The 27,577-nt window shown below is 45.2% G+C and overlaps 1 protein-coding gene and 1 long non-coding RNA gene across 7 annotated transcripts; one reads left to right on the forward strand and one right to left on the reverse strand.

Annotated features, from left to right (window-relative positions):
- The first annotated feature begins 1,406 nt into the window (after nucleotides 1-1,406).
- On the forward strand, nucleotides 1,407-13,335 carry BTN2A1 (butyrophilin subfamily 2 member A1). 5 transcript variants are annotated; one of them, XM_003311072.7, is made up of 8 exons: nucleotides 1,407-1,844; nucleotides 2,309-2,429; nucleotides 3,192-3,539; nucleotides 6,949-7,230; nucleotides 8,888-9,109; nucleotides 9,660-9,680; nucleotides 9,769-9,795; nucleotides 11,426-13,335. In XM_003311072.7, the coding sequence occupies exons 2-8, from the start codon at nucleotides 2,339-2,341 to the stop codon at nucleotides 11,446-11,448; spliced, it is 1,014 nt and encodes a 337-aa protein (XP_003311120.1). In that variant the 5' UTR covers nucleotides 1,407-1,844; nucleotides 2,309-2,338; the 3' UTR covers nucleotides 11,449-13,335. The 5 variants fall into 5 exon arrangements, with proteins under 5 accessions (XP_003311120.1, XP_003311119.1, XP_063668271.1 ...); XM_003311071.7 differs by having other exon boundaries at nucleotides 11,655-13,335; XM_063812201.1 differs by having other exon boundaries at nucleotides 1,654-1,844; nucleotides 2,155-2,429; nucleotides 11,655-13,335.
- A 2,241-nt stretch (nucleotides 13,336-15,576) lies between these two features.
- Nucleotides 15,577-26,288, reverse strand: LOC104006754 (uncharacterized). Of its 2 annotated transcripts, none has more exons than XR_001718335.3 (3): nucleotides 26,206-26,287; nucleotides 19,844-21,192; nucleotides 15,577-15,883 (listed from the first exon to the last, which is right to left on the reverse strand). It is a non-coding gene; the product is annotated as an uncharacterized LOC104006754 (long non-coding RNA). The 2 variants fall into 2 exon arrangements; XR_001718334.4 differs by having other exon boundaries at nucleotides 15,634-15,883; nucleotides 19,844-20,165; nucleotides 26,206-26,288.
- Nucleotides 26,289-27,577: the final 1,289 nt, after the last annotated feature.

The following is a 27,577-nucleotide window of genomic DNA, read 5'->3' on the forward strand; positions in this document are numbered from 1 at the left end:
TCTAATACTGATGTATTTATCCTCATAAGCCACTCAACCCAGAATCTTATTTGAATTATAATCCAGAAACATCAGGTGACGTGTGAGACTACTGTATGAGAAAGAGACAGTTTAAGGGTCAGTCCAATGGAAAAAAGAGTTCTCAGAGCTTTCTTTAGCTTATTCTCATCAAAGAGCTTTCTCTGCAGAAGGAACCTACTGGTACCTCCTTTCCAGTCCTAGAAATCCTGACCTAGAGTGGCTTAATCCTGCTAGCACCTCTCTCTCACACTCTGGTGCCAAATGACTCCAGGAACTGGGCCATGATGTGGTGGGAATGACCTTACCCTGAGCATGTCACTCATGCATTGAACAACAGCTAAGAGCAGAGCTTAGAGCTTAGAGCTGGGCCCTGTAAGGTGAGAGGAATCACATCCTGCAGAAGTCTGTCCTGAGAAGCAGGTACTCCTGTCACAGCAGAGACACAGTGGATACCTGAGTAACAATAATACAAGACAGGACACGGGAACAGCAAAAGATTTGGGTGTCAGAAGAGGCCGAGAACACTTCAGGCAGGAACATTCAGAGTTGTTCTTGGAGGAAGTAGGCACGAAGGCTGGGCAGGATTTCACGGGGCAGAGATGGAGCAAGCAATTGAAATGAAAGGCATGGCATGGGAAAGGGAGCGCTGGCCACAGGGAGTGCAACGTTGTGATGCAAGGCCACTGCGGAGCCATTGCTAGCGTATTAACTGCAAAGTTTTGAATTGAATCAGAAGGGAATTGGAGGCCTCCAGACTAAGCATTTAGACACTTGAGGGGAATATTGACAACTGGGCCTCGGGAAGATTATTCTGGAAGATATCTTTACAATTACAAGATTGGAGCCTTTGGGGGAGGGATGATGTTTACGGGAGGATGGTATGTGTGCTGGTGTGTGTGTGTGTGTGGCTCTTGGACCCAACCTGACCACCTACTATCTAGAAGGTGAAGGACAACTAGAAAGTTTTGCTCAATTCCATCTTCTGCCACCACCAGAATGCCACCTCCCTGAGGGAAAAGGTTTTTGATCCTCAGTCAGGATTCTCAGCACCTCTTATCCGATAGCTTTGGAATGAATGACAAGGCCTTCATAACAGCCACTGCAACTGCTGTCTCCTTTCCTTTGCTACCCCTCCCGCTCCAGCCATGCCTGCTTCCCCCAAGCCCTCCTGCGCTCCAGGCCCAACCTCCAAAGCCAGCAACTTGAACAGGAGTCCTCTGGCTTTGGAAAGGGGGCGGCTTATGTTTTCCTCCTCATGTTTCCTCCCCAGCAAAATTGCCCTCTACATAGAGAGGCCTCTCCTTGTGGACACCAGCAAAGCCACCGACCTCGGTGACAAACCCCAGGGAATCTCCCCAAGGAATCTCAAAGCGAGAGAGAGAGACAGAGAGAGAGAGAGAGAGAGAGAGAGAGAGAGAGGAGAGAGAGTCTTGCTTTCGAACAAAGAAAAAGGAAATAAAAAGACCCGATAATCTCAAAAGGTTATTTGCTGCTTGAAATTTGTGATTCGGTGTATTCTACCCAGCAACTGCTGAGAAATAAGGTTCGACACCATTGGCTGGTTCACTCACACCCGGCCAATCCTGGGCTCTAAAATACTTAGGGAAATCTTGGGACTGTGGAAGCCCAGGAGACCAGATTTCGTTTCCTGCATCTCCAAACATGGCGACCTAGGAGAAAGGGAAGTACAATTTTTTCTCCTCTTTTGGGAAGGTTTGTGTCTAGTAGTGCCTGTGCCCCTGGGCAGATTGGAGAGAAGAGGGACGACTGGAGAATCGTCGAGAACCAGCGGAGAAAAGAAAAAGCAACGTTAATTCTAGAAGGTAGGAAACGGAGGGGAGGCGCTACAGCTCCGGGGTGGGCACAGTAGGTGGGGGAAGCGGGGTCTGCTGTGGACACGAGACGGGGTCCTGGGACAGGGAAAGCCCACCGGTGGGGAGGCGCGGCCTCGCCTGTCTTTGCCTCAGGCTGCCCGGCGTGGGTCGCGGGGAGGAGGAAGTGAAGGGAGGAGGGTGTGGTAGAATCCAGCGACAACTGAAGAAACTGCATTCTGGCCAGAGAAGTGAGCCGAGGAGGGCGGAAAAAGGCCCCCTTGATCTTGGCGTTGATGGCTTACTTCATGGAATGTTTAAGGAATCCCTCTCTCAGGAGATGCCTGAGCCTTCGGATGCAGGGGACTCCCTGAAGTTGGGGCACTGATGAGACCTACTTGAGTGACGGGAGAGGTTGGGCCCGACCAGCACTGAGGTGCCAAGACTCCTAGGCTGATTCTCCTCTGTAACCCTAGGCCTCCTGTCCCTGCCTGCTCTGGGTGCTCATGGAATCAGCTGCTGCCCTGCACTTCTCCCGGCCAGCCTCCCTCCTGCTCCTCCTCCTCCTCCTCCTCAGCCTGTGTGCACTGGTCTCAGGTAGGGATGTGTGTCACTTGCTGCTGTCACCTATCAGAAAGGAACATCACCCCTGTAGTCTGCAAAGGGAAAGAAAGAAGGACTGTGGAGTTGTTGACTTACCCTTTCATTCTGAACATGTTCATTGAATTTATACCAGCACTGTCCAAAAGAAATACAGTGAGGCACAAAGGCCAAGCGCATGTACAATTGCAAATTTTCAAAAAAAATTAAATTTTACTTTTTATTTTAAAAAGTAAAAAGAAACATGAAATAAATTTGTATACTATATTTTGTTTCGCCCCAAATAATCAAATATGAATATTTAAATACTTAGTTAATATACCATATTACCAATGAGATAGTCAACATTTTGAAATTTTAAATCTTCATAATCCTATGTGTATTTTACACTTACAGCTCATTTCAGTTGGGACTAGCTAGTGGATATGTGTCCTATTGCACGGCTCAAGTTTACAGTACACTCAGGCACAGCACTAGATTGGGAAATCGAGGAAAAACCCCTCAAGGGCACAGGGTGGACAGAGGGTGCTCAGGGCAGGTTCCTCAGGGTTTCCTTCATGAAGCAGAAGCACACTTTATAGTTACTGCTCCCAGGGGTGCTGTCGACTAGCCACAGCTACTGGTCCCCAGATTTCTCAGCCCAAAGAGACCCTATGGCCATGGAAAAAATATGTTTGTCCCTAGAATATCTGCTTCCTTTCTTGCCTTACAGATGTGATGGCTGGTGTCTTTGTCTGACTCTACCCCTTTGTTGAACAGCCCAGTTTATTGTCGTGGGGCCCACTGATCCCATCTTGGCCACGGTTGGAGAAAACACTACGTTACACTGCCATCTGTCACCCGAGAAAAATGCTGAGGACATGGAGGTGCGGTGGTTCCGGTCTCAGTTCTCCCCCGCAGTGTTTGTGTATAAAGGTGGCAGAGAGAGAACGGAGGAGCAGATGGAGGAGTACCGAGGAAGAACCACCTTTGTGAGCAAAGACATCAGCAGGGGCAGCGTGGCCCTGGTCATACACAACATCACAGCCCAGGAAAACGGCACCTACCGCTGTTACTTCCAAGAAGGCAGGTCCTACGATGAGGCCATCCTGCACCTTGTAGTGGCAGGTGCGTCGCTTCATTTTGCTTTGTTACTTTGGCACAGTGTGACTTTGGGGAAAGTTTCTCTCCTAACGTCAGGCCCATTGCAGACCAGCAAATTTTTGTCTGGACTCCCCTTTCCACAGGGAGATTCCACAGGGACACTCTCCCTGTGGAAACGGAATTCCAGGGAAAAATCCTTCCTCCTGCACAAGGGACACATGAGTGGGTTTGCCCTGCTAAGCCAAGGGCTTCACTTCTTGAGAAGCACATGCAGAATTCAGCTGAGGCCGTGAGCAGGGGAAAATGGTCAGTCTTGGAAGAGAAGTCTTATACCTGCCTTAGCATTGAACTGTGCACTTCTTTTGGGTTTTTTTTTTCTTTTTGAGACAGAGTCTTGCTCTGTTGTACCCTCGCTGGCACGATCTTGTCTCACTGCAACCTCTGCCTCCCAGGTTGCACTTCTGAGAGTGAGAGGAGACACTGTCAATAATTGTTCCAAGACAACTGGAATAAACTGATTACCCAGAGAACTACAACATATCAAATCTTATTTCTTGATAAATATTAATCTTTACTTCGTCTTTCCCAAAATGCTGATTGCAGAGAGAGGGACTTATTGTAAATAGATGGTTTTATTAAACCAAGACGAAATACAGAAGCAAAATTATATATAGTTCCTGCTAACTCCATAGAGAAAGACTACAAATTTCGCTGGGAGGTAATAGGGAAGCCTTCCACATAAAAATGCATTTAAACTGGGATTTCTAGGAATTTGTTAAAATGACATTAAGTGATTACTTCAGTTTTGGGGTTAGTGTATTATGCTTTAAAAGATATATTTGGGCCGGGCGTGGTGGCTCATACCTGTAATACGAGCACTTTGGGAGGCAGAGGCAGGTGGATTACTTGAGGCCAGGAGTTCGAGACCAGCCTGGCCAACATGGTGCAACCCCATCTCCACTAAAAATACAAAAACATTAGCCAGGCTTTGTGGAGTGTGCCTGTAATCTGAGCTTCTTGGGAGCCTGAGGCACAAGAATTGCTTGAACCCAGGAGGCAGAGGTTGCCCGGAGCCGAGATCTTACCACATCACTCCAGCCTGGGCGACAGAGCAAGACTCTGTATCAAAAATTAAACAACAACAAAAAAGATATATTTGAGGACTGAAAAAGCCTTTAAGGTGCAGGATAATCTGTGGTGGCATTTCACTCTATCAGACCAGACAGAGGAGGTGAGGACTAGGGAATTGGGTCTTTCCCTGGGGGCCTCAAATCATAACAGGTAGGAGACCCCATCTTTGCTACACACAAAGGCAACCTTGCATCTGATTAAAGCAGAATATCATGGAAGGAGGGTTTCTTGACCCTGCATCATGACTGTGTTCATAGCAGCACTCCAGGGTTGACCAGTTATGGTTTCTGCGCGGCAGGAATCTGCCATTCTTTGCCTATAAAACTGACACTGGCCTGGCCTTTCCCACTCTGAATTGGATTGCTTAGGACTTTTTGTTTGTTTGTTCATTGTATTCTCTTTGTTAGGTTGGTTGGTGGCTGATTTTGCCCTTAAATCTATTTTGTCATGCTTGCCTGTATTGAACCTCATAGAATGTTTTGAAGAATTTCGTTTTCCAATTTGCTGAGTTATTTTAATTCTTATTCCACTGAGCCTTTAAATGTACAAGTAGTTTTATCTCTTGATAAAAATTAAAGTGACCCTGGGCCGAGTGCAGTGATTCATGCCTGTAATCCTAGCATTTTGGGAGGCCAAGGCGGGTGGGTCACCCAAGGTCAGGAGCTGGAGACCAGCCTGGCCAACATGGTGAAACCCCATCTTTACTAAAACTACAAAAAGTATCCAGGCATGGTGGCACATGCCTGTAGTCCCAGCTACTTGGGAGGCTGAGGCCAGAGAATCACTTGAATTCAGGTGGCCTAGGTTGCAATGAGCTGAGATCCTACCATTTCACTCTAGCCTAGGCTACAGAGCAAGACTCTGTCTAAAAAATAAATAAATAAATAAATAAAAATAAGCCTGGGCAACATGGCAAAATCCAGTCTCTACAAAAAGATACAAAAAAAAAGTAGCTGGGCATGGTGGCACATGCCTGTAGTCTCAGCTACTTGGGAGGCTGAGGTGGGAGGATCACCTGACCCTCAGAAGTCGAGGATGCAGTGAGCCATGATCATGCTTCTGCACTCCAGCCCAGGCGATAGAGTGAGACTGTGTCAAAAAAAAAAATTTTTTTTTAATTAAATTGAGCCAAAGCACCAGACTTAAGTTATTGATTTAATTTCCTGTCTTTGGTAAAATTCTTTGGGAGACTTTACAAAGGAATTACTCAGAAGAAGTTTAGATGGTCACACATGGCCGAAAGGTCTCCCAGGACCACGCTTTTGCAGCTGTTTCATACCTGGTGTTTACTCTTAAGGAAGATTCATTTAAAGATGGATTGTAGTTAGGGTGAGTCTAGTTTCTTAGGATTTTTGGTGATGATCTCTGATATTGAAAAAGTGGTATGGTTATCTTAGTCCCTGGATCATCCAGATCTTTCTAATAAGTTGATGTTCTCCAAGTACTATAAGAAAATCACCCAGCCTGGGCAACATGTTAGCCAAGAATGGTGGAAAATGCCTGTAATCCTAGCTAGTTGGGAGACTGAAGCAGGAGGATCTCTTGAGCCCAGGAGTACAAGGCACAGTGAGCTATGATTTTGCCACTGCACTCCAACCTGGACAGCAGAGCTAAAACCCTGTCCCTAAAACAACAAAAGCAATACTGCCTAATGGATGGAGCCTCTGGGAGGTAAACAGTGTGAATTAGGATTACAGTTGGATTTGCAGGCTAGATCTGTCAAGTCTCCTAAAAACCATCACCTCCTATGGGTGGTAGAAAGCGGTGGTTATGTGAAGTTCTGAACTAGACAGAAGGGTCAATGTCTTTGGATCAAAAGGTTTCTTAGGATTCTGCCCGCCTGGCAGACTTTCGTCCTTCTCGTTATTATTCTAGAGCTTCTGGAAGCTGAGGTCTACTGAGAAGTCGTCCCAGAAGCAGAAAGTGAAATCCAAAACCTGCCTGTTTGAAGTTGGAGTCGACACACCCATCTCAAAGTGAGAAAATTAGTCTGGCAGGATAAATTGAACAAGCATTTATGGCAGACAGATAGATGCTTGGTGCTGTGATGGGGCCTATAGGTGGACCGCAAAGAAAAGGGTGCAATGGGATCCTTTCCTCTTAGAGAGCTCACAGTTTATGTGGCCCATTGGCCTGCTGGTGTTCTCCAACATCAATGTTCTTTCTTCCTTACCCTCATCCTTTTTTTCTTCCTTCCTATTTCTTGCTTCCTATCTCCCTCTTTTTTACCTTTACTTTCCAGCTTCACAGAAGAGATGCAAAAGGCACTGACTTTTGCCTGAACCCTGATATCTCTCCACAGGACTGGGCTCTAAGCCCCTCATTTCAATGAGGGGCCATGAAGACGGGGGCATCCGGCTGGAGTGCATATCTAGAGGGTGGTACCCAAAGCCCCTCACAGTGTGGAGGGACCCCTACGGTGGGGTTGTGCCTGCCCTGAAGGAGGTCTCCATGCCTGATGCAGACGGCCTCTTCATGGTCACCACGGCTGTGATCATCAGAGACAAGTCTGTGAGGAACATGTCCTGCTCTATCAACAACACCCTGCTCGGCCAGAAGAAAGAAAGTGTCATTTTTATTCCAGGTTAGTTCTCTGCCCTCTGAGACTCGTCGAGTGCATGGGGGATCCTCAGCACACAGATGGAGCCCAGAACGGGGATGGGGGCAGCAGTGTGGGTGAAATGGTCCTGGGCCCTAAGGACCTGGAGGCTGCAGCTGAGCTGAAGCCTTTCCGCTTCTCACAAAAGGAGAATCAAAGTGTCCCAAAACTCAGGAGTAGGAGCCTCTTCTCTGAGGGTAAACCTGTTTTTGTTGTTGTTGTTGTTGTTGTTGTTGTTTTTCCCCCCGATAAGGTCCTTACACTGCTGCAATTTTTTTTTTAAGACAAGTTCTTGCTCTGTCACACAGGCTAGCATGCAGTGGCACAATCTTGGCTCACTGCAACCTCCTCCTCCCAGGTTCAAGCAATTCTCATACCTCAGCCTCCCGAAGGCTAGGACTACAGGCACACGCCACCACACCCGGCTAATTTTTGTATTTTTAGTAGAGATGGGGATTTCACCTTGTTGACCAGGCTGTTCTCGAACTCCTGACCTCAAGTGATCCACCTGCCTCAGCCTTCCAAAGTGCTAGGATTACAGGCGTGAGCCACCATACCCGGCCAGCAATTTTTAGACATTGAAAACAACCATAACACATGGAGGGTGGTGTGGATAAGTGACTCTCTACACTTGGTGTTCCTGTATGCTGTAGCCATCCCTTCCTGTGCAGGGGATTTTCCACAGGACAGAGCTGTGGAAATTCCTTATAGACACACACTCATAATTCATTCAACAAATGGTCAAGAAGCATGTCGTATGTTCAAAACACTGTTCTACCAAGGGTAAATCATTGAACAAATTATATTAAGAACTGTTCCCTCAAAAAGTGATTAGTTAACCATATATTCTATCAGATGGTGGTGAACATCTATAGGAAACATTAAGCAAGGAAGGAATAAAGAGGCAATGTGAGACATTGCAATTCTTAACAGAATGGTCAGGGAAGACTTCACTGTAAAGATGGGAATTGAGCCATCCCGTCTGATGGCAAGGAGTCATCAGATGCTTAAGGACTGAGCAACCCAGCTACAGGAAGAGCATATGCAAAGGGCCTGGGGAAGGAACATCTCTGGCAGTTTCCAGGACCCCCAGAAGGTGATGCTGGTGTGGCTGAAATGGAGTGAGTGCAGGAAGTGAAAGGAGATGAATTCACAGAGGCAATGAAAACACATTAAACATGGCATTGTAAGCCACAAACAGTCTTTGGTTTTTAGGGCGAGTGACGTGGAAAGCGTTGGAAGGTTTTGAGCTAAGAAGTATCATGATCACACTAGGGCTGGTCTGTTGAAAATAGACTACAGAAGGTAAGGGCAGAATAAGAAGGAGGGCACCGCAGTATTCCAGGCGTGAGTGATGGTAGCTTGAGGCAGGGTGGTGGCTGTGCCGACTCAGTATGACGGGTTAGCTTTATTCATCCTGGTCCTTCCCATGGTGACTGGTTTGCTACCTCTGGGCCTTGGCCCTGGAAGCCACTGAGGTGTCAGCCAGGTGCGAGCCAGCATCACTTTCTCCATCTGAGTTTTCTGAGGGAGAAAGCAAGAGAGCAGGTGGCTGAGGAGCTCTTCAAGTGTGCTCCTAGGGGCACTCTTACCCCAGATGTTCTGTTTCAAACTAAGTGGACATTTCTGGCTGCCTTTTCAGAATCCTTTATGCCCAGTGTGTCTCCCTGTGCAGTGGCCCTGCCTATCATTGTGGTTATTCTGATGATACCCATTGCCATATGCATCTATTGGATCAACAAACTCCAAAAGGAAAAAAAGATTCTGTCAGGGGAAAAGGAGTTTGAACGGGAAACAAGAGAAATTGCTGTAAAGGAACTGGAGAAAGAACGTGTGCAAAAAGAGGAAGAACTTCAAGTAAAAGGTAAAAGAGGCTGAGTATGGTGGCTCATGGCTTGAATCCCAGCACTGTGGGAGGCTGAGGCAGGCAGATCACTTGAGCCCTGGAGTTCAAGACCAGCCTGGGCGATAAAGTGAGACCCTGTTTAATTAAAAAAAAAAAAAGAAAAGAAAAAGAGTAGAAGGACAGTTCACCACCATAGAAAGGACACAGCTCTCCCAGGTACCAGCATACAGAAGAGAGAGGAAATGCACAGCAGCAGCAAGGACTTGGAACTCTCATGTCCTTGGAATGAATCTCTCAGAGCTTTCATTCTTTCACTCTGCCCACCTTGCATTCATTCATCTGGCTACATAAAGTACTAAATGGTTGAGCAAAAGCAAATGTAACAATGTGCTGGTACTACCCAGCCACCTGATCATACATCATTTCTGGTTTCTGACAGTGCCCTAGGCATGAGGGAAGGGAGATGTTGCTGTTCATAGAAAGGACAGTTCCTGCATTGTTTACTAAAAACCCAACTTCTTTTAGTTCTTCTGTCAAAGACATGATTTTCTTTCTGTTTGTTTTTCAGAGAAACTTCAAGAAGAATTGCGTAAGTTTAGCCTTTCCTTAACTACATGTACAATTTGAGTTCTTCTCAGCAACATCTCATGACATTCGTCTCTGTCTGTCCCTTGCAGGATGGAGAAGAACATTCTTACATGCTGGTGAGTGCCTCTGATGTTCCCTCAGATCTCAGCTTTCTCCACACTAGCCAGCTAACAGGACTCCTTAGAGGAAATGAGCAAGGGGCCCAGGGCAAGTTGGGGACAGCAGGGAACGGGGGTCAGTTCATCAACAGTGTCCCAGCAATGATGCATCATGTCTCTTCTGTCAGGGAATCCCAGCAGCTCTCAGTCCACCCTATGGTTTACATCCCAGGATCCTTTATCTTTTGGAGTAATTTAATGCATGATTACCAGAGGTGTCCCATATATAGTAGCCTTCCTAAGAGTTACATTTCAGTAGTTGTTGTTCTTTGATCCTGGATGAATTTGAAAAAAGACAATGCTATCTTAGCAGCTTATATCCTGGGGATGGTGTAGACTGTGCCAAGTTGAAGACCCATGTAGGGAAGAGGCCAGGAGGGTCCCTAGTAAGCCTGACATAAGGGTGTACCAATAGGTGGCCAGAAATGCCTTTCTGCTCTTAAGAGAACACTAATACTTTGTGTATAGCCTGCCGTGGGAGGGGTTTCAGGTGGGTGGCAGAGCACAGAACCCAATTGCCCACTCCCAGTGAGCACTTTTCTTCTTATGATTCAGCCCCTCTGCCCATAAGCACCACAGAATCCAAGCTTTACCAGATACCGTGGCACATGGACCTTTCCTCTTTAGGTGAATTTCAAAATTGCCACTGTCAACTTGGGACAAAATAGCAAATTGTCACAGCCAGACATATTAACTTGGGGAATGGAGGAAATCATTTTAACACAATAGAAAAGTAGACTGAATAAGTAAGAATAAATACAGATGGGAGAGGTCTGCAGAATGCCTGGAGTCTGGAGCATTTCTTGTACCTACAGAAGTGATATGTGAAGACATCAGACCCATGTTGTTGAAGCAAAACTGGATGGGAACAGTTACTCCCTACATTTGCCCACAGACCCCTCAGGCAACAGGTTTTCTTTTGGGGACATTGATTCTCCTTCTTCATTTTTTGAAGGGTGCCCTTGTCAGTCATTTAAGTCAGTTGTGATCTGGTAAAAGGAACACATAGGACCAATGAAGAGACCCTTTATCCTCCAGGACAGTGTGAAGGGAAAGACTCACCTTAGTTGATCCACTGGGGAGAGGAGGAGCAGGACATAAAGCCTTTGTGCTGGTTTAAGCCAAGTTGGAAAGTTTCTAAGTAAAGAAAATCCCAGAGATCATAGGTCTTCGTTTGGGGTTTTGTTTTGTTTTGTTTTGAGATGATGTCTTGCTCTGTCACCCAGGCTGGAGTGCCATGGCACAATCTGGGCTCACTGCAACCTCTGCCTCCTGGGTTCAAGCAATTCTCGTGCCTCAGCCTCCTGAGTAGCTGGGATTACAGGTGTGCACCACCATGCCCGGCTAATTTTTGTATTTTTAGTAGAGATGGGGTTTCACCATGTTGTCCAGGCTGGTCTCGAACTCCTGACCTCAGGTGATCCACCTGCCTCAGCCTCCCAAAGTTCTGGGATTACAGGCGTGAGTCACCACGCCTGGCCAGAGATCATATGTCTTGAATAGAAAAAGGAACACATCTTAGAATGCTGAGAGAAAGTATAAGAATGATTGATTTTACTTCATTTGCTAAACTTTCCGGATTTCTTAGAGCTCCAATTCTTCTCAAACTGAGAGAACTGCTTCTGTCTCTGGAGAGACAGAAGTGCAGCTTCAGTAATTCTCAGTGTGTGAGCTGCCTAGGATCAGAGAGCCTTCATGGAAGTGGCCACTACGTGGGGATCCCTTCAAAGATATCTGAGACCTCTCTGGGGATCAGGAACCACACAATCCCCAGGGTTCCTGAGACCCCAGGCCTAAACCTGAGACTTCCTCTGCAGTCGATGTGGTCCTGGATCCAGACACCGCTCATCCCGATCTCTTCCTGTCAGAGGACCGGAGAAGTGTGAGAAGGTGCCCCTTCAGGCACCTAGAGGAGAGCGTGCCTGACAACCCAGAGAGATTCGACAGTCAGCCTTGTGTCCTAGGCCGGGAGAGCTTCGCTTCAGGGAAACATTACTGGGAGGTGGAGGTGGAAAACGTGATTGAGTGGACTGTGGGGGTCTGTAGAGACAGTGTTGAGAGGAAAGGGGAGGTCCTGCTGATTCCTCAGAACGGCTTCTGGACCTTGGAGATGCATAAAGGGCAATACCGGGCCGTGTCCTCCCCTGATAGGATTCTCCCTTTGAAGGAGTCCCTTTGCCGGGTGGGCGTCTTCCTGGACTATGAAGCAGGAGATGTCTCCTTCTACAACATGAGGGACAGATCGCACATCTACACATGTCCCCGTTCAGCCTTTTCCGTGCCTGTGAGGCCCTTCTTCAGGTTGGGGTGTGAGGACAGCCCCATCTTCATCTGCCCTGCACTCGCAGGAGCCAATGGGGTCACGGTGCCTGAAGAGGGCCTGACACTTCACAGAGTGGGGACCCACCAGAGCCTATAGAATCAATTCCTTGGTCTCACAGCCATGTAGACAAGCCCTGGTCATCTCAGCAGCCACCGCACAACACCCCTGGTGGAAGACACGCCCTCCTCCCCTCTGGTCACACAAGAGAACATCTTCCAGCTGCCTCTTTCACACCCACTCCAGACCTCAGCCCCAGTTTTCTCCTCCTCACTAGGCTGTGTTTTTAGTAGTTCCTTTGCTTGTAACTATGGGATGGGATCCAGGCATAGGGAACTAGTTGTTACACAGCTCCCAGCCAAGAAGAAAGTGTGAGAAGTTGATGGGCAGCAAACCTGCTGTTTAACATCAGGGTGACCACATTAAGCCCAGTATTCCAGTTGGCACCAGAAGATATGGACTTGGAATGAGGCCTACAGGGTTCACCAGGATGTAAGAGGAGAGAGGAATCCACAGGACCACCAGAGAGGAGAGGGAACCAGATATGCAGATCAGAGATAGAGGAAGTGGAACCAGAGAGCTGGGAGGGACCAAGGTTGTAAGGGTGGCTAAGTCCCACCATAACAGCTAAGGGGACCTGGGAGATGATGGCTCATTTCCACCCAGCCCCAGGATTTCCAGAGCGCACATCCACAGGCCTGGACCTGGGATGAAGATGAATGAAGAACATGGATGCACGTGGATGTGGTTTGGCTCAGGTGTCCCTGCAGTTGGCAAGGAGTCAGTACTCAGTCCCTGAGTGTGGCTGAAATTTGAGGTCCTGGCTGAGCCAAGGAGTAATGGACCAGATCTACCTCAGTATTCAGGTTCAGTGGGGACACCAGTGGCTTCAAACTTCCTGGTTTCATGATATCTTGAGACGCCTTACAAATGATGGAGGATTCCAAAGAGTTTTTGTTTATTTGGGTTAATATTTGTTGGTATTTATGGCATTTGAGATTGAATGTTTTAATTTATTACCTTTACAACATTTATTTACATTACATACATACATTTACAACATTTATTAATTTATATTAAAATAGCATGAATAAGCCAATTATAGGTTAATATAAGTAGAATGTTTGTGAAAAATAAGTATGGTATCCAAAGCAAAATAAATTTTATTGTGAAGTGTGGCATTGATTAACTTTTTCCAGATCTAATGTGTGGCTTGAAAGAATATGACTGGATTCTCATATCTGCCTTTATACTCACTCTGTTGAGATATCATAGACTATATAGGCTCAAGAAAATTTTATCCTAGTGACAGAATGAGATTAAAAAGAATAAACTGTGTTTTATTATTAATATGAAAATAAGATTATTAACCTTGCAGGCCCCTTAAAACAGTTCTGGTTAACTGAGACCTTGTCTCTACCAAAAACAAACAAAAAAAATTAGGTGTGGTAGCGCACGCATGTAGTCCCTGCTTCAGGAGACTAAAAAGACTAACTCCAACTCCTTGCTTGAGCCAGGAGTTGGAGTTTGCAGTGAGCTGTGATCCTGCCATTGCACTCCAGCCTAGGCAACAGAGTGAGACTCTGCCTCAAAAAACCAAAACACAGGTCGGGCACGGTGGCTCACACCTGTAATCCCAGCACTTTAGGAAGCCGAGGTGGGTGGATCACCTGAGGTCAGGAGTTCAAGACCAGCCTGGTCAACATGGCAAAACCCCATCTCACTAAAAATACAAAAATTAGCCAGGCATGGTGGCGGGCACCTATAATCCCAGCTACTCAGGAGGCTGAGACAGGGAATCCTTGAACCCCAGTGGAGTGGAGGTTGCAGTGAGCCAAGATCGTGCTGCTTCACTCCAGCCTGGGTGAAAGAGTGAAACTCCTGTCTCAAAGAGAGTGGGGGGAACTTATGTCAGAGACCCCCCCCCAACCCCACCCCAGGAATCCTCAAACCATATTTGAGAGTTGGGATAGAGGATTCGGGAAGTAAATCAATGTGATGGTTAATTTTAGGTGTCAACTTGATTGGGTTAAGGAATACCTAGACAACTGATGGAGCATTATTTCTGGATGTGTCTCTGAGGGTGTTTCCAGGGGAGACTGGTATGTGAGTCAGTGGACTGAGTGGAAGAGATCTGCCATCAATATCTTTGGGCACCTTCCAATCAGCTGTGGGCCCAACAGAGCAAAAGGCAGAGGAAAGGTGAATTCTCTCTCTCTCTCTGTCTCTCTGGAACACTCTTCTCTTGCTCTTCAATATCACAACTCCAGGCTCTCCGGCCTTTGGTCTTTGGGACTTATACCAGTGGCCCTGAGGTTCTCAGGCCTTGGGTCTTTGGACTGAGTTACGCCATCAGCTTGGTTCTGAGGCTGTCACACTTTGACTGAGCCATGCTGCCAGAATCTCAGGGTCTCCAGCTTGCAGATGGCCCATCATGGGATTTCTCAGGCTACATAATTGCATGAGCCAATTCCCTTAATAAATGCCCTCTCATGTCTGTATCCCCTATTGGTTCTGTCTCTCTGGAGAACCCTGACTGAAACAATCAGGCATCTAAAATGCTGGCTTAAATGATAGTGTTTTGGATTTTAGACAACTCAGTAATCCAGTTGTAAAACTGGGTTGAACAAAAAGCTTTTTAAACAGTCTGAAATTATATTACTGAAATTACAAATGACACATTATGGGAAGAATCAGGAACATATATTTAAATACCTGATTTGTTAAGGCAGAAAACAGGGTTGTTTATGTGCATGTTTTAGTCTGCCCAGACAGCTATGACAAATATACCAAGACTGAGTCGTTTATAAACAACCAAAATTTTTTTTCTTGCACTCTGGGGGCTGGGAAATGTAAGACCAAGGCACCAGCAGTTTGGTAACTGGTAAGAGCCTGCATCCTTGTTCACAGCCTTTTAAATGTGTCCTCATATGGCAAAGGAGAAAAGTAGATCTTTGGTTTTAGTCCCAAGAAACTGGAAAGATGGGCTGGGCGCGGTGGCTCATGCCCGTCATCCCAGCACTTTGGGAGGCCAAGGCAGGTGGATCACTTAAGGTGAGGAGTTCGAGACCAGCCTGGCCAACATGGTAAAACCCTGTCTGTACTAAAACCCAGGAGGTGGAGGTTGCAGTGCACCACTGCACTCTAGCCTGAGTGGCAGAGTGAGACTCTCAAAAAAGAAAAGAGAGAGAAGGAAGGAAGGGAAGAAGGAAGGAAAGAAGGAAAAGTAACTGGAAAGATTAAGTTGTTAATTTCTGAGATGGGGAAACGGAGAGACAAGGAGCAAGACGGGAGTGGTGCAGAACCAAAGGTTCAGTTGTGGATACATTAAGGTTGAGGAGTCTATTAGAGATGCACATGGAGATGCAGAGTAGTCCATTGAATAACCAAGAGTCCAGGTGAGACCTCAAGGCTGGAGATAGAGATTCTATACTCAACTTTCCTATATGTTTGAAGAGTTTCATGATACACTGTAGTGGGTAGAGGGAAGAATTGTATTTTGTTATTAATAACAGTCCTGAATATCATTGGCTTTGACAAAATGAGGACTTCTTTTCATGTCAATAAATATGGATGGTGGCCATCAAGGGCTGATCTGAGAGCTTGAAATGTCATACATGCCCCAGCTTAGTTCTGTCTTTATTTTCTTCTGTCTTAGCATGTGGCTTGCATCTTCAATGTTGCCTCATGGTCACAAAAGGGCTGCCCAGCTCCAAAGTCCATATTCTAGATAAGAGGAAGTAGAAAGTAAGGGGAGTGTAAGGGTCTACCAGCTGTTTTAGCCTCCCCTTAAATAATCTGATAAACTTCCACCCTCAAGCAATTGGCTCAAACTTAGTCCCTTGGCTTCCCCTGTCTACAAATGAGATGGACACCTTGCAATAAGAAAATGGGATTTTATTACTGAGAAAAGTAGATCTGGTATTGAACAAGCAGCCAGCCAACTCTACCACAGAGCCTAAATTCAAACTGTTGTAGTATCATTTTCTACCAGCCAAGGTTTCAGCTAAGTCCTAGGAGTTTTAATTACTTTAAGGGTCTGTTTTATAACATAAACAAATGATAGGCCTTTATATTTTATTTGTGACCCAACTAAAGTTGCAAGTGCTAGTGATACAGGATTTTTATTTGTCACTTTGCAAGCAGGGGACCTCTGGCCAGCAACACCCCACCCAACCCTCGCTTGGCTAAACTGGCATGCCCCAGCTCACCTGTTATAGCTTATACCCACGTTCAGCAGTTCCTGAGCTCTTGTACCATGCCCAAGAAGAATGAGGATACACTAGACGTTGAAGGGTGAGGAGGGCTGAGAAGAATTTTATCAAGCGACTGAACAGCTCTCAGCAGAGAGGGGATGCTGGCACCCCTACCTGAAGGCAGGAAAGCTCCCCCTGTGTGGCTGGGTCCAGGCCTGTTTTATGGACTCAGAATGGGAAGTGTGTGCTGAATGGTTTGTGAGTATGCAAAAAAGGTTAAAGTGAAGACACCACTCAAAGATGGCCACAACAGTGTAAAAAAACAATTAGGAAAGGGTGGGTATATGGAAAGTAGTTGAAGGGTGAGGACCAATCAGAGGAAAGTGCACCAAACAGGAAGACAAGTTCTCAACAAGTTCTCAATCTGGGCTGAGGATTTACCTTGTAGTTTGGCTTTCAGGCTTTAAACTGTCTTCAGCTTGGAGGTGGGGTATCACTGGGGACCCATTGCTACCTGCCTAGGCATCTGACTGCCTCCTGTCTGCTATCACTAGGTCCCAAGGTTTGTAGCAAGGACCCCTTACAAAGACATCCCCCACAGTCTACCCAAAGGTTAACCTTAGAACATATTTCATGTCAGAGTGAGAAACAAATACACATGAAAATACCGTATGGCACAAATAAGGAGCAAGAGGTGAAGAAAGCTTCAGTCACACCCAAAATAATTTTGTGAAAAATATAAAATATGCAGTTATAGACAGCACTAACTCTGGATACCAGAAAATTCTATAATTCGGTAATGGATCTGAGACCTGAATTTTGGAGGTACTAAAATAGATGCGATAGATCTAGTTTTCATTGTGTTCATACTTTCATTTGGCTCTGTGGTAAAAGATGATAATATCCAAAACAAAAGATGATAATATCCTCCATGTAACAATTACATGCAAGGGGATGTCTGCAAACTGCCACAGTATCATTTTAATTAATACCTATCTTCTTAAAATCTTTTCATTTTTCCACTCAGTTCTCCTGATATTTCTGTTATGATATAAAAGACAGCTGAATGTGAAGAAACACTGATTGTACATGTAACACACACATTAATAATTCAAATATGTAAACACAGAGAGCTGCAAACACTTTGAGAGGTAGGGCTGAAACTTTTCGTCAATGTGTACAATTCAATATCGTTTCAGTTTTCATTCTAACCGTCCCCAGTGGCTTCTGCCCAGCAACTGATGAGAAATGGTACCTCTGAGCCAATCAAAACACAAATTCCTACAAAGAGGATTCTCTTAGTGTTTCTCGGACCGAGTGTACAGCACATGCTTTCTTTTCCTTTATTCTGGATCAGAGAATCTTAACTAAAGCAGAAATAATTGTGTTAAATTAAACTAAATTTGGTATGAGATATGTATACATTTAGCCTGAGGGATGGCTCTTTACTTGAGTCCTTAAATAATGAACTGCAACCTAACTTAGTATGTAAACTAACTGAAAGCTTAAGGCATGGGAGTATACTTTTGTAACAAATAGCTGAGTCTCAGCCAATCCCAGTAGCCGAACTTCAGTCGGCGGCAGTCAACCCTGCAGCCAAGTGATCAGACTATGTTCAAATAAGGCCAACTCTGAGCTGTAACCAATTAAGCTGTTTCTGTGTGTCACTTCCCTTGTGGAATGGAGCTCACTGAACCTCTCTGATGGCTGCCCGATCGTTCTGATGGTTTGCAAATTGTTCTTTGTTCAAATTAAACCCTGCTAAATTTAATTTGTCTAAAGTTTTTATTAACAACAGAAAACTATTGATTACCTTTTTTTGTGGGCTATGATTTTCAGATAGGAATATTAAGGAGTAAGTGGGGAAAATTGCTTAGAGCCAGGGCTACAAGGCCTGGAAGAAAAGGGACTGAAAAGCTGAGAGGGGAACTGGCACAGAGAAAGGGGTGAGGATGGAGAGGGTAGAATGCAAAGAGTAAGGACCTGAAGAGGCTGAGATTTGGCTGAAGAGGGACAACCTGAATAGAGAAACCTTCCAACTGCATGTTCTTAGGAACTAATTACAGTCAGAAAGGAGCAAAGACTCCTTTTTTTTTTTTTTTTTTTGTCAGACAGAGTCTCACTGTCGCCCAGGCTGGAGTGCAGTGACACAATCTCGGCTCACTGCAGCGTCCGCCTTCGCAGCCAAGCACTTCTCTGGCCTCAGCCTCCGGAGTAGCTGGGAATACAGGCATACGCCACCACACCTGGCGAATTTTTTGTATTTTTAATAGAGACGGGGTTTCACCATGTTGGCCAGGCTGGTCGGCCAGGCTGGTACTGAACTCCTGACCTCAAGTGATCCACCCACTTTGGCCTCCCAAAGTGCTGTGATTACAGGCATGAGCCACTGCCCCCAGCCAGGAGACGAAAAGACTCCTAAAATATCTCCTGGTTATGTTTAGGAACGTATTCCAAAAGGTTCTAAAAAGAGATGTGCCTTAAAGATTCATATGTATATTGTAAATTTTCAACTCCATATTTTCTAGATGTCCCCAACATCCCCACAACAGCCTGTCAACACCCTGCCCAGGTGACCAAGTACACCAGTGCAACAGGGCTGGTTCCTGCCTGCTTGCCCTTGCTTAACTGTGACCTAGTGACCTCCTCCCATCTTTTGATCTTTATTCCTCTAGTTCACTTCCTTTGTCACTATCTCTCCACCCACACCTACTTGCCTTAATCACCTTAACAGCAAAGGCTGAATTATTGTAAACAAAAGGAGTCTGTCTTTTTAGTGCATGAGTCCCCAAGTTTGTATATATGAATATGCAATGAACCCCAGGATACTAAGCTTCACTTAAGGATTTTTTCCTACAAGGACTCAGCTGTCACATTTGGGGGCATTTTGTTTTGTTTTGTGAATGTTTAACCAAGCTAATGGAGGAACTATTGGTACAATGAACTCAAAAAATGTACAGGATCAGCAGGGCATAGTGGCTCACGCCTGTAATTTCAGCACTTTGAGAGGCTGAGTTGGGAGGATCACTTGAGCCCAAAAGTTCAAGATCAGACTGGGAAACATAGTGAGACTTCATCTCTAAAAAATTAAAATAAAATAAAATAAATATAAGGAAAAAAGAAAAATGTACTGGATTGAGGGGAAAAATTTATGATGCAAACAGAAGAGCATTTATGATTGAAGTGAGAGAAGGATAATGGGGGAGGATGGTGAAAGAACATCAATCTAAATTTATATTTAAATTTACATGAATCCAGTGCAGGCAGCATCTCAGGGGAGGGAGGAGTCTATTTTTCTGTTGATTTCCTGGGCTAAATTCCTGACTGACTCATTGCTGAAAGTAAATAACATATTATTATAGTTGAAAGATTTTTTTTTAGTGTAGTGATTTCAAACTGTGCTCATTTATATGCAACCCATGAACGCCTCCCTTCTCCTATGTCTCCTTTTGAGTTGTAGGGCCAGTTTGAAGTTTTATATGTCATTTACCAAACTTAGGGTGGTGAGTGGGTGCTGATGGCAGCCTCGTTTGAAAATCTCCACTGGAGAGAAGACACAGCAGGATTCAGATGCAAATGACCAGAGCACTCCAAGTTGGAAAGAACTGCTGAGCGGGTCTGTAGAGCCCATCGCTCTCTCCTGTCCATTCATCAGCTAGGCTGAAGCTCCTGACAGACTCACACCAGTATCTTGCTGCTCCAGGAAGGTCGAAGATGGCAGTTTTCCCAAACTCCGGCTTGCCCAGATGTCTGCTCACCCTCATTCTTCTCCAGCTGCCCAGGCCGGTTTCAGGTAGGTCTCTCTCTCTGGCCTGCAGAGTTAAAACATCTCAATAAATATAAAGTATAAAAAGAAGCTGGAGCCCAACCGCTTCGGCACATGTTCACAGGATCTCCTGGGGCTGTGTCACAAGCCACTGGGCACTCATATCTGGCTGAGAATAAATCTCTTGCAATATTTTACAGAGTTTGACTCTTTTTGTTTGACAAAATAAATTCAACTCATAACTCCTGAGTTTGGGCTCTGGGCTGTGGAGTTGTCTGGAAATGGGTGCTGGGCTCCCACTGCTGCCTTTCACTCAAGGCCCCCAGATATAGCAACCATCTCTTAGTATGTAAAGATCTGATCTCAAATCATCAGGAGCTTCCAGGTTATTTCATTTTTCTTTTTTTCTCTTCTTTTCACCGATGTTTGATGTCCAGGTTATGTCTAAGGTGACAGAAAGAAGCAGAACACTTTCTTGTGCCTGACTGATCAGTTGATGTTTTGTAGGCGATAGGATTCAGATAGTAGCAGTCCTCCAGTGCGTCCTTCCCACTCTCGTTTTCTTCCTCCTCCTCCTCACATCTCAGCCCCAGAGGCCTATTGAAGAATTTCTATTCATTTTACAAAGAAGCTCCTGAGATTTTTATGTTAGTTTTGTCTTTTTATTTTCCTCCTTCTTCTTCTTCTTCCTCTTTTTCTTCTTCCTCTTCTTCACACCACTATACAAAGGAGGAAGTTTAGTTTTGTCTTTTACTTTAAATTACACAAGGTTTTTTTTTCTTTCTCTCTCTGTCTCTTTATTATTTTAAATTGTTTGTAGAGATGGAGTCTCGCTATGTTCCCTAAGGCTGGTCTCGAACTCCTTAGTTGGCTCAAGTGATCTTCCTGCATTGGCCTCCCAAAGTGCTGGGATTACAGGTGTGAGCCACCATACCCAGCTGATTTTCTCTTTAACCTGGCAATGACTCTTGTTTCTGTTTTATTATAGAATGGAAACTGGCTCGATCTTGTGCAGGTCAGTGGCTGGGCACTGCTCTGGGTGCTGAGATTTAACCTCTGAGGTATCCAAAGACCTAAAATAAGTGGAAATGAAAAATGCTGATACCCTTTTAGTGATGAACACAGAGATTTTAAGTTGTGGGAAAAAAAAAAAAAAGAAAGAAAGCCTAATACTTCCTTGGAACACAGAGAGGGGCTTTGGAAGATGGCCAAGAGTCCAGCTTCCTGTGAGATTATCTCACGAGGCATTACAAGCCCTGGGCACAGTCAACTCTTAACATCACCCTCTGGCTGCTGGTGACAGAGGGAGCCTGGGGGAATGGAGACCCCTGAGCAGGCCAAACAGCCCTCCCCCTGAGGAGACCTGTCAACTCCTACAGCAGTGCTCTGTTTCTTAGAAGCAAAAATAGTCCTGTAACCATAACACTCACCAATGGTCAGACTTTTTGTTTCTGTCTTTCTCTCCAGTTGAAGTGACTCTGGACCCAAACATAGCCCTCCCTCACCTCTTTCTTTATTAGGATTCAAATCTGTTTGACTGGAAGATTCATGTCAGAAACTGCCTGAAAAACCAGAGAGATGTGACTCCTGGCCCTGTGTGCTAGGCCTGGAAGCCTTCACCTCAGAGAGACATTACCAGGAAGTGGAGGTGGGAGATGGGAAATAATGGTTGGTTGGAGTCTGTAGGAAGAAAATTCTCCTTGCTCTTAAGAATGGGATCTGGGCTGTGGAGTCATCTGTAAATGGGTACTGGGCCCTCTCCCCACTCAAGACCCGTCTCTTCTTGTCAGATCCCAGCCCCCTGGTTGAGATTTTCCTGGACTATGAAGCAGGAGGCATCTCCTTCTACAACATGAGTGACAGAACCCCTTATCTATGCTTTCCCCAAAGGCTCTTTCTCTGGCTCCCTTCAGCCTTTATTCTTCTTGTGGTCATGCGATAAAAAGCCCCTGACCACCTGCCCAATTGTTGATGGACTTTCAGGAGGTCACAGTCTTGTGAAGCCTGGGGCCTAAGGAGATTCTGTTGTCCAGAATTCAGAAAATTCTGCCTCCAGAAATACAAATATGCTCTTTTCTAAACAAGTGACAACACAATGTAGCCATAGGCTCCCTTAAGCAGCCACCTCATGTCAACTAATAGTCTTTGCTCTCTAGCCTCTCTCCTCCAAAGTCCATTTCCTCTCCTGAGGCTTCAGCTATTACTGTCAGACCCTCAGTTACTTCTGATGAACAGGGATTAGGCTTGAGAAAATGGAGATGCATCTAGATTGGCAGATATGGGGGACTTCTTAATGTGCTTTTATTGCTGCCTTATCTCTGAAAACAGGTTCTGGGAGTTTGGGAATAAGTCTGAGGGCATATAAAGGATTGAGACTGAGTGACTTAGGAGTGTGAGAGGAAATATCTTGGTGTTGAGAACAGGGTTGATGTGGAGGGGTATTCTCTATGTTATGCATGTAAAAAGAAAAAAAGGAAAAAAAAATCATTACTGGGAAAGAAAACACCCCAAGCTGAAGTCCAAGAAAGGTACACAGAAGAAACACAGAAACAGTTGTGTTAGCAGAAGATGACATGAAACCCAGCTGACAGTGAAATTAGGAAGTTGCCTTGGAATTTCAAGAACTTGCATTCTCAAGTTTCTGGTTCTGTGTCCAACAGAGCAGCAAAATCCAGCACTTCATTTGAGTCTCCGTATCATGCTAACAGAAAGACAAGGGGTCGGGAGATGCAGGGATGAGGAGGAGCTCAGGAGTGACAGTGTTGAAGAGATTCTGAGCAGAACTCCACAGTGATCTGTGTAACTGATATCCAACCCTGATCCCTCCATCTTCTGCCTGTCCAACCCTTGCTTATATCTCAATGTAACTTCACTTCATTGTGTCCAAGAAGTTCTCTGATCTTCTCTTCCCCTGTGGATTTAGCAACCCTCCATTTTAGAGGCATTTTCAGGAATCTTTTTGCAATGCATCATCTCTATGAAAGCTCAGCTTCCTGCTCCCCAGGCCGATTTAGCCTAACATCCCTGGGCTACACCACTCCGACAGACATGCTGTCAAATTAGTCACCATCTTTCACACAGCCCATCCCCAGCCCACCCTTCACATATACAAAACCTCTTCTACCTACAGATTGTGTTTCTGTAATAGGAATTAGCTCATGTGCTTTTTGTTAATCCTGGAATTATGACAGCATTATAATGTCGGTGTTCCTTTTACTCATACTCAATTTTCTCCCAAATTAATGTTTTATGCCATTGAGGAAGAGTTATTTGAGTACAAAATACACCAGTAGCTGAGCTCAGAAAACCACAGAGAAATGCACTAGCATATGTAATGCCTTTTTGCCCCATGGTTTTCCTTTTGTCTTAAAAGAAACACAAGACCATAGCTTTGTAGATCACATTTTGTACAAAGATGACAACTTCTCCACCTTTAGCCTGTTGTCACAATGTTACTCAGCCCTTACTCCTGTTGGTGTCCTAGAGCCAGCCAGCTTGCACCAGTTTAGGAGAGGTGATTGTTAAATTTTCAGGAAAGTAGTGAGCAAAAATCACTCATAGTAGGAGTATTTACACCACAGAAATTGCCAGACAATACTAAACAAGGCATTTCTTCCTGCATACGATTTATTAGCCCACCATTGCTTTGTTCCCAAATTCAGCAAACTCATCTTTTTGGTATACTTCTTTTTGAGATGGAGTTTTGCTCTTGTTGCCCAGGCTAGAGTGCAATGGTGCGTTCTCGACTCATCGCAATCTCCGCCTCCCAGATTCAAGTGATTTTCCTGCCTCAGCCTCCCGAGTTGCTGGGATTGCAGGCATGTGCCACCATGCTTGGCTAATTTTGTATTTTTAGTAGAGACGGGGTTTCTCCATGTTAGTCAGGCTGGTCTCAAACTCCCGACCTCAGGTGATCTGCCTGCCTCGGCCTCCCAAAGTGCTGGGATTACAGGTGTGAGCCACCACACCCAGCCAGTATACTTCTTTCTATTAAGCCACATTCACCTACCTTCAGGTAAAGCCCTACATTTACTATTCAACATGTTTAGTTATTAGGAGTTTGGGTAACTGTGCTAAAAGTATCACTATCATTGATGTTTTTATTAGTGTTCTTTTTTTCTCTTTTTAAGGGTTTTTATGGACAATTTGGTGGGCATTAGGGAATGGGTGCTGCTGATTGGTTGGCTTAATTAGTGTTTTGGAAACAAACCTGCATGGGTTTTTAGTTGTCTAAGCCCAACTCTATTTTTTTGTAAGCCCTGGTGTTTTTGTTGCATGATTTTGCAGAATTCAAGGTGTTTGTTGTTTTTTTTTTCCAGGAAAATAATATGTTGGGTTATTGCAGAACACATACTTTATTTTCTCTAAAATCCCATAAATGCTTGGTTCCAGAATTTCAAGCATCGTTTTTTTGTTTTTGTTTTTGTTTTTTTTGTAGAGATGAGGAAGTTGAGGCCAAGAAAAGTGAAAGTATTTAGTTAAAAACACATAGTAAGTAACTGAGCTGCAAGTAAACCAGTCTCCCAGCTATTCATGCAGTAAAATGACTGAACTACAAATGGGAATGAGAACAGATTAAACTAATCTGGAGCCAGAGTTGTCAGAAAGTTCTCTAGGGAAATCCATGAGCATGTCCCCATTGGTTCAAGGATTTCTTATGCAGAGGGAGAGAAATAATGTGATTTCTCTCACATGAACTCAGGGGCCAACTTTGGATAGAACTGAAAGCTGTACCTGAGAAACAAAGAGAAATATTCCTTCCTCCTTCATTTTATACTATTTCCAGCACCAAAACCTTTTCTTCTCTCTGCCTGCCCCCTTCCACACAAACTGTCCAACTCCATTCTCATTTCCCCACTGAGGTGGATGCTGTGGTGCCCTGCCCTGGTCACTCCGTGTTGGACTGAGACACACAATCAACCAGCTGCAGAGAGTGTTGGTGGCTCAGGGCCCTCAGCTGACTCCATACCATGAATTGTTAAAGAGCCAAAGAGAGCCCTGTTGCCCAAGGTTATTCCACCTCTCAGTGAGTGGACCACATCCAATGACTGGAAAACATAGGTGTAAAGGTCCTGGACCCCTTGCACAAGGTACACAACTCTGAAGGGTCACCCCAGTTCCAGAGTTAATTGTGAGATTGCATTATATTTCAACTTCTCCTTCTGTCTATCCTCTTTCCTTAACTTCCTCAAGGTATTGATGCTGAGGGGCTCTCCAGTGGATGTCCTATAGTCTATTTCTCTGGAACCACCAAAGACAGGGATTCTCAAAAGTGTGGTCTGACCCTAAGATTCTTTCAGGGGATCCATGAGGTGAAGACTTTTTTTTTTTTTTTTTTTTTTTTTTTGAGATGGAGTCTCACTCTGTCACCCAGGCTGGAGTGCAGTGGTACGATCTCAGCTCACTGCAACCTCTGCCTCCTGGGTTCAAGCTATTCTCCTGTCTCAGCTTCCCGAGTAGCTGGGACTGCAGGTGTACACCACCACTCCTGCCTAATTTTTATATTTTTAGTAGAGATGGAGTTTCACCATATTGGTCAAGCTGGTCTCAAACTCCTGACCTCAGGTGATCCACCCATCTCTGCCTCCCAAAGTGCTGAGATTACAGGTGTGAGCCACCACACCTGGCCAAGACAATTTTTATAATGATACTAAAATGTTATTTGTGGCTGGGCATGGTGGCTCGTGCCTGTAATCCCAACGCTTTGGGAGACCAAGGCAGGCAGATCACTTGATGCCAGAAGTTTGAGACCAGCCTGGGCAACATGGTGAAACCCCGATCTCTACAAAAAATACATAAAATTATCTGGGCATGGTGGTGAGTTCCTGTAGTCCCAGCTACTCAGGAGGCTGATGTGGGAGGATCACCTGAGCCTCGGAAGTCGAGGATGCAGTGAGCCATGATCACGCCTCTACACTCCAGCTTGGGTGACAGAGTGAGAACTCTGTTTCAAAAAAAAAAGAAGCGAGAGGATCACTTGAGCCCAGGAATTCAAGACCAGCCTGGACAACATAGTGAGACCCCCATCTCTATTTTTTAAAATAAATAAATAAATTTTTTTTAAGTTATTTGCCTCTTTTACTCACATACTCTCACATGTGTGCATTGGAGTTTTCCAGATGTTGAAGACATGATGACATCATCCCTCTGACACCTACTGGAATGTATGTCACAATGTGTATTATTGTGTTTAAAATGCTGTGTTTTAAGGGCCGGGCATGGTGGCTCACACCTGTAATCCCAGCACTCAGGGAGGCCGAGGCAAGCCGATCACTTGAGCCCAGGAGTCAGACCTGGCCAACATGGTGAAACCTTGTCTCTATGAAAAATAAAAAAAATAGCCAGACATGGTGGTGCGTGCCTGTAATCCCAGCTACTAGGAAACTGAGGCAGGAGAATCACTTGAATTTGGGAGGCGGAGGTTGCAGTGAGCCGAGATTGTACCACTACACTCCAGCCAGGGCAACAGAGCGAGACTCTGTCTCATTTAAAAAAAAAAAAAAAAAAACCTGTTTTATTTATTTATTTGAGACAGGGTCTCAATCATTCGCCTAGGCTGGAGAGCAGTGGTGCCATCTAGACTCACTGCAACCTTCACCTCCCAGGCTCAAGTGATGTTCCTGCCTCAGCCTCCCATGTAGCTGAAATTACAGGTGCATGCCACCACACATAGCTAATTTTTGTATTTTTTTGTAGAGACAAGGTCTCACTATGTTGCCCAGGCTTGTCTTGAACTCCTGAGCTCAAGCGATCCACCCACCTTGGCCTCCCAACGTGCTGGAGTTACAGATGTGCACCACCACACCCAGCCCAGTTTTAATTTTTAAATGCTAAGTGTTGATAGATATAACTCACATAAATAAAAACTCTCTGGGATTCTCAATTATTTTCAAGAGTATAAGAAGGTCATGAGACCAAAACATCTGAGAATTGCTGCTCTAAGATAACCAAATCTACCCTGGGAGGAAAAGGCTGAGGTTTTAAAGCACAAGTTATTTTCAAATTATATTTTTAGACATTAAACACGTGTGCATGCACGCACACACACACACACACGTAGAGAAGTCAGTGAGAATGGTTAAGTGAGGACTTCTGAAAATCCCTCCCTCCATAAAAGCAATAAACACTGGCAAAGATTGGCAGAAAAGGCCAGGTGCAGTGGCTCACGCCTGTAATCCCTGCACTGTGGGAGGCCAATCAACTGAGGTTGGGATTTCGAGACCAGCCTGACCAACATGGAGAAACCCCATCTCTACTAAAAATACAAAATTAGCCAGGCATGGTGGTGCATGCCTGTAATCCCAGCCACTCAGGAGGCTGAGGCAGGAGAATCTCTTGAACCCAGGAGGCAGAGGTTGCAGTGAGCCAAGATCGTGCCATTGCACTCTAGCCTGGGCAACAAGAGTGAAACTCCATCTCGAAAAAAAAAAAATTGCCAGAATCAACTTTCTCAGAACT

Source organism: Pan troglodytes, chromosome 5, assembly GCF_028858775.2.
Source record: "Pan troglodytes isolate AG18354 chromosome 5, NHGRI_mPanTro3-v2.0_pri, whole genome shotgun sequence".
In the NCBI taxonomy this organism is placed as follows: Eukaryota; Metazoa; Chordata; class Mammalia; order Primates; family Hominidae; genus Pan; species Pan troglodytes.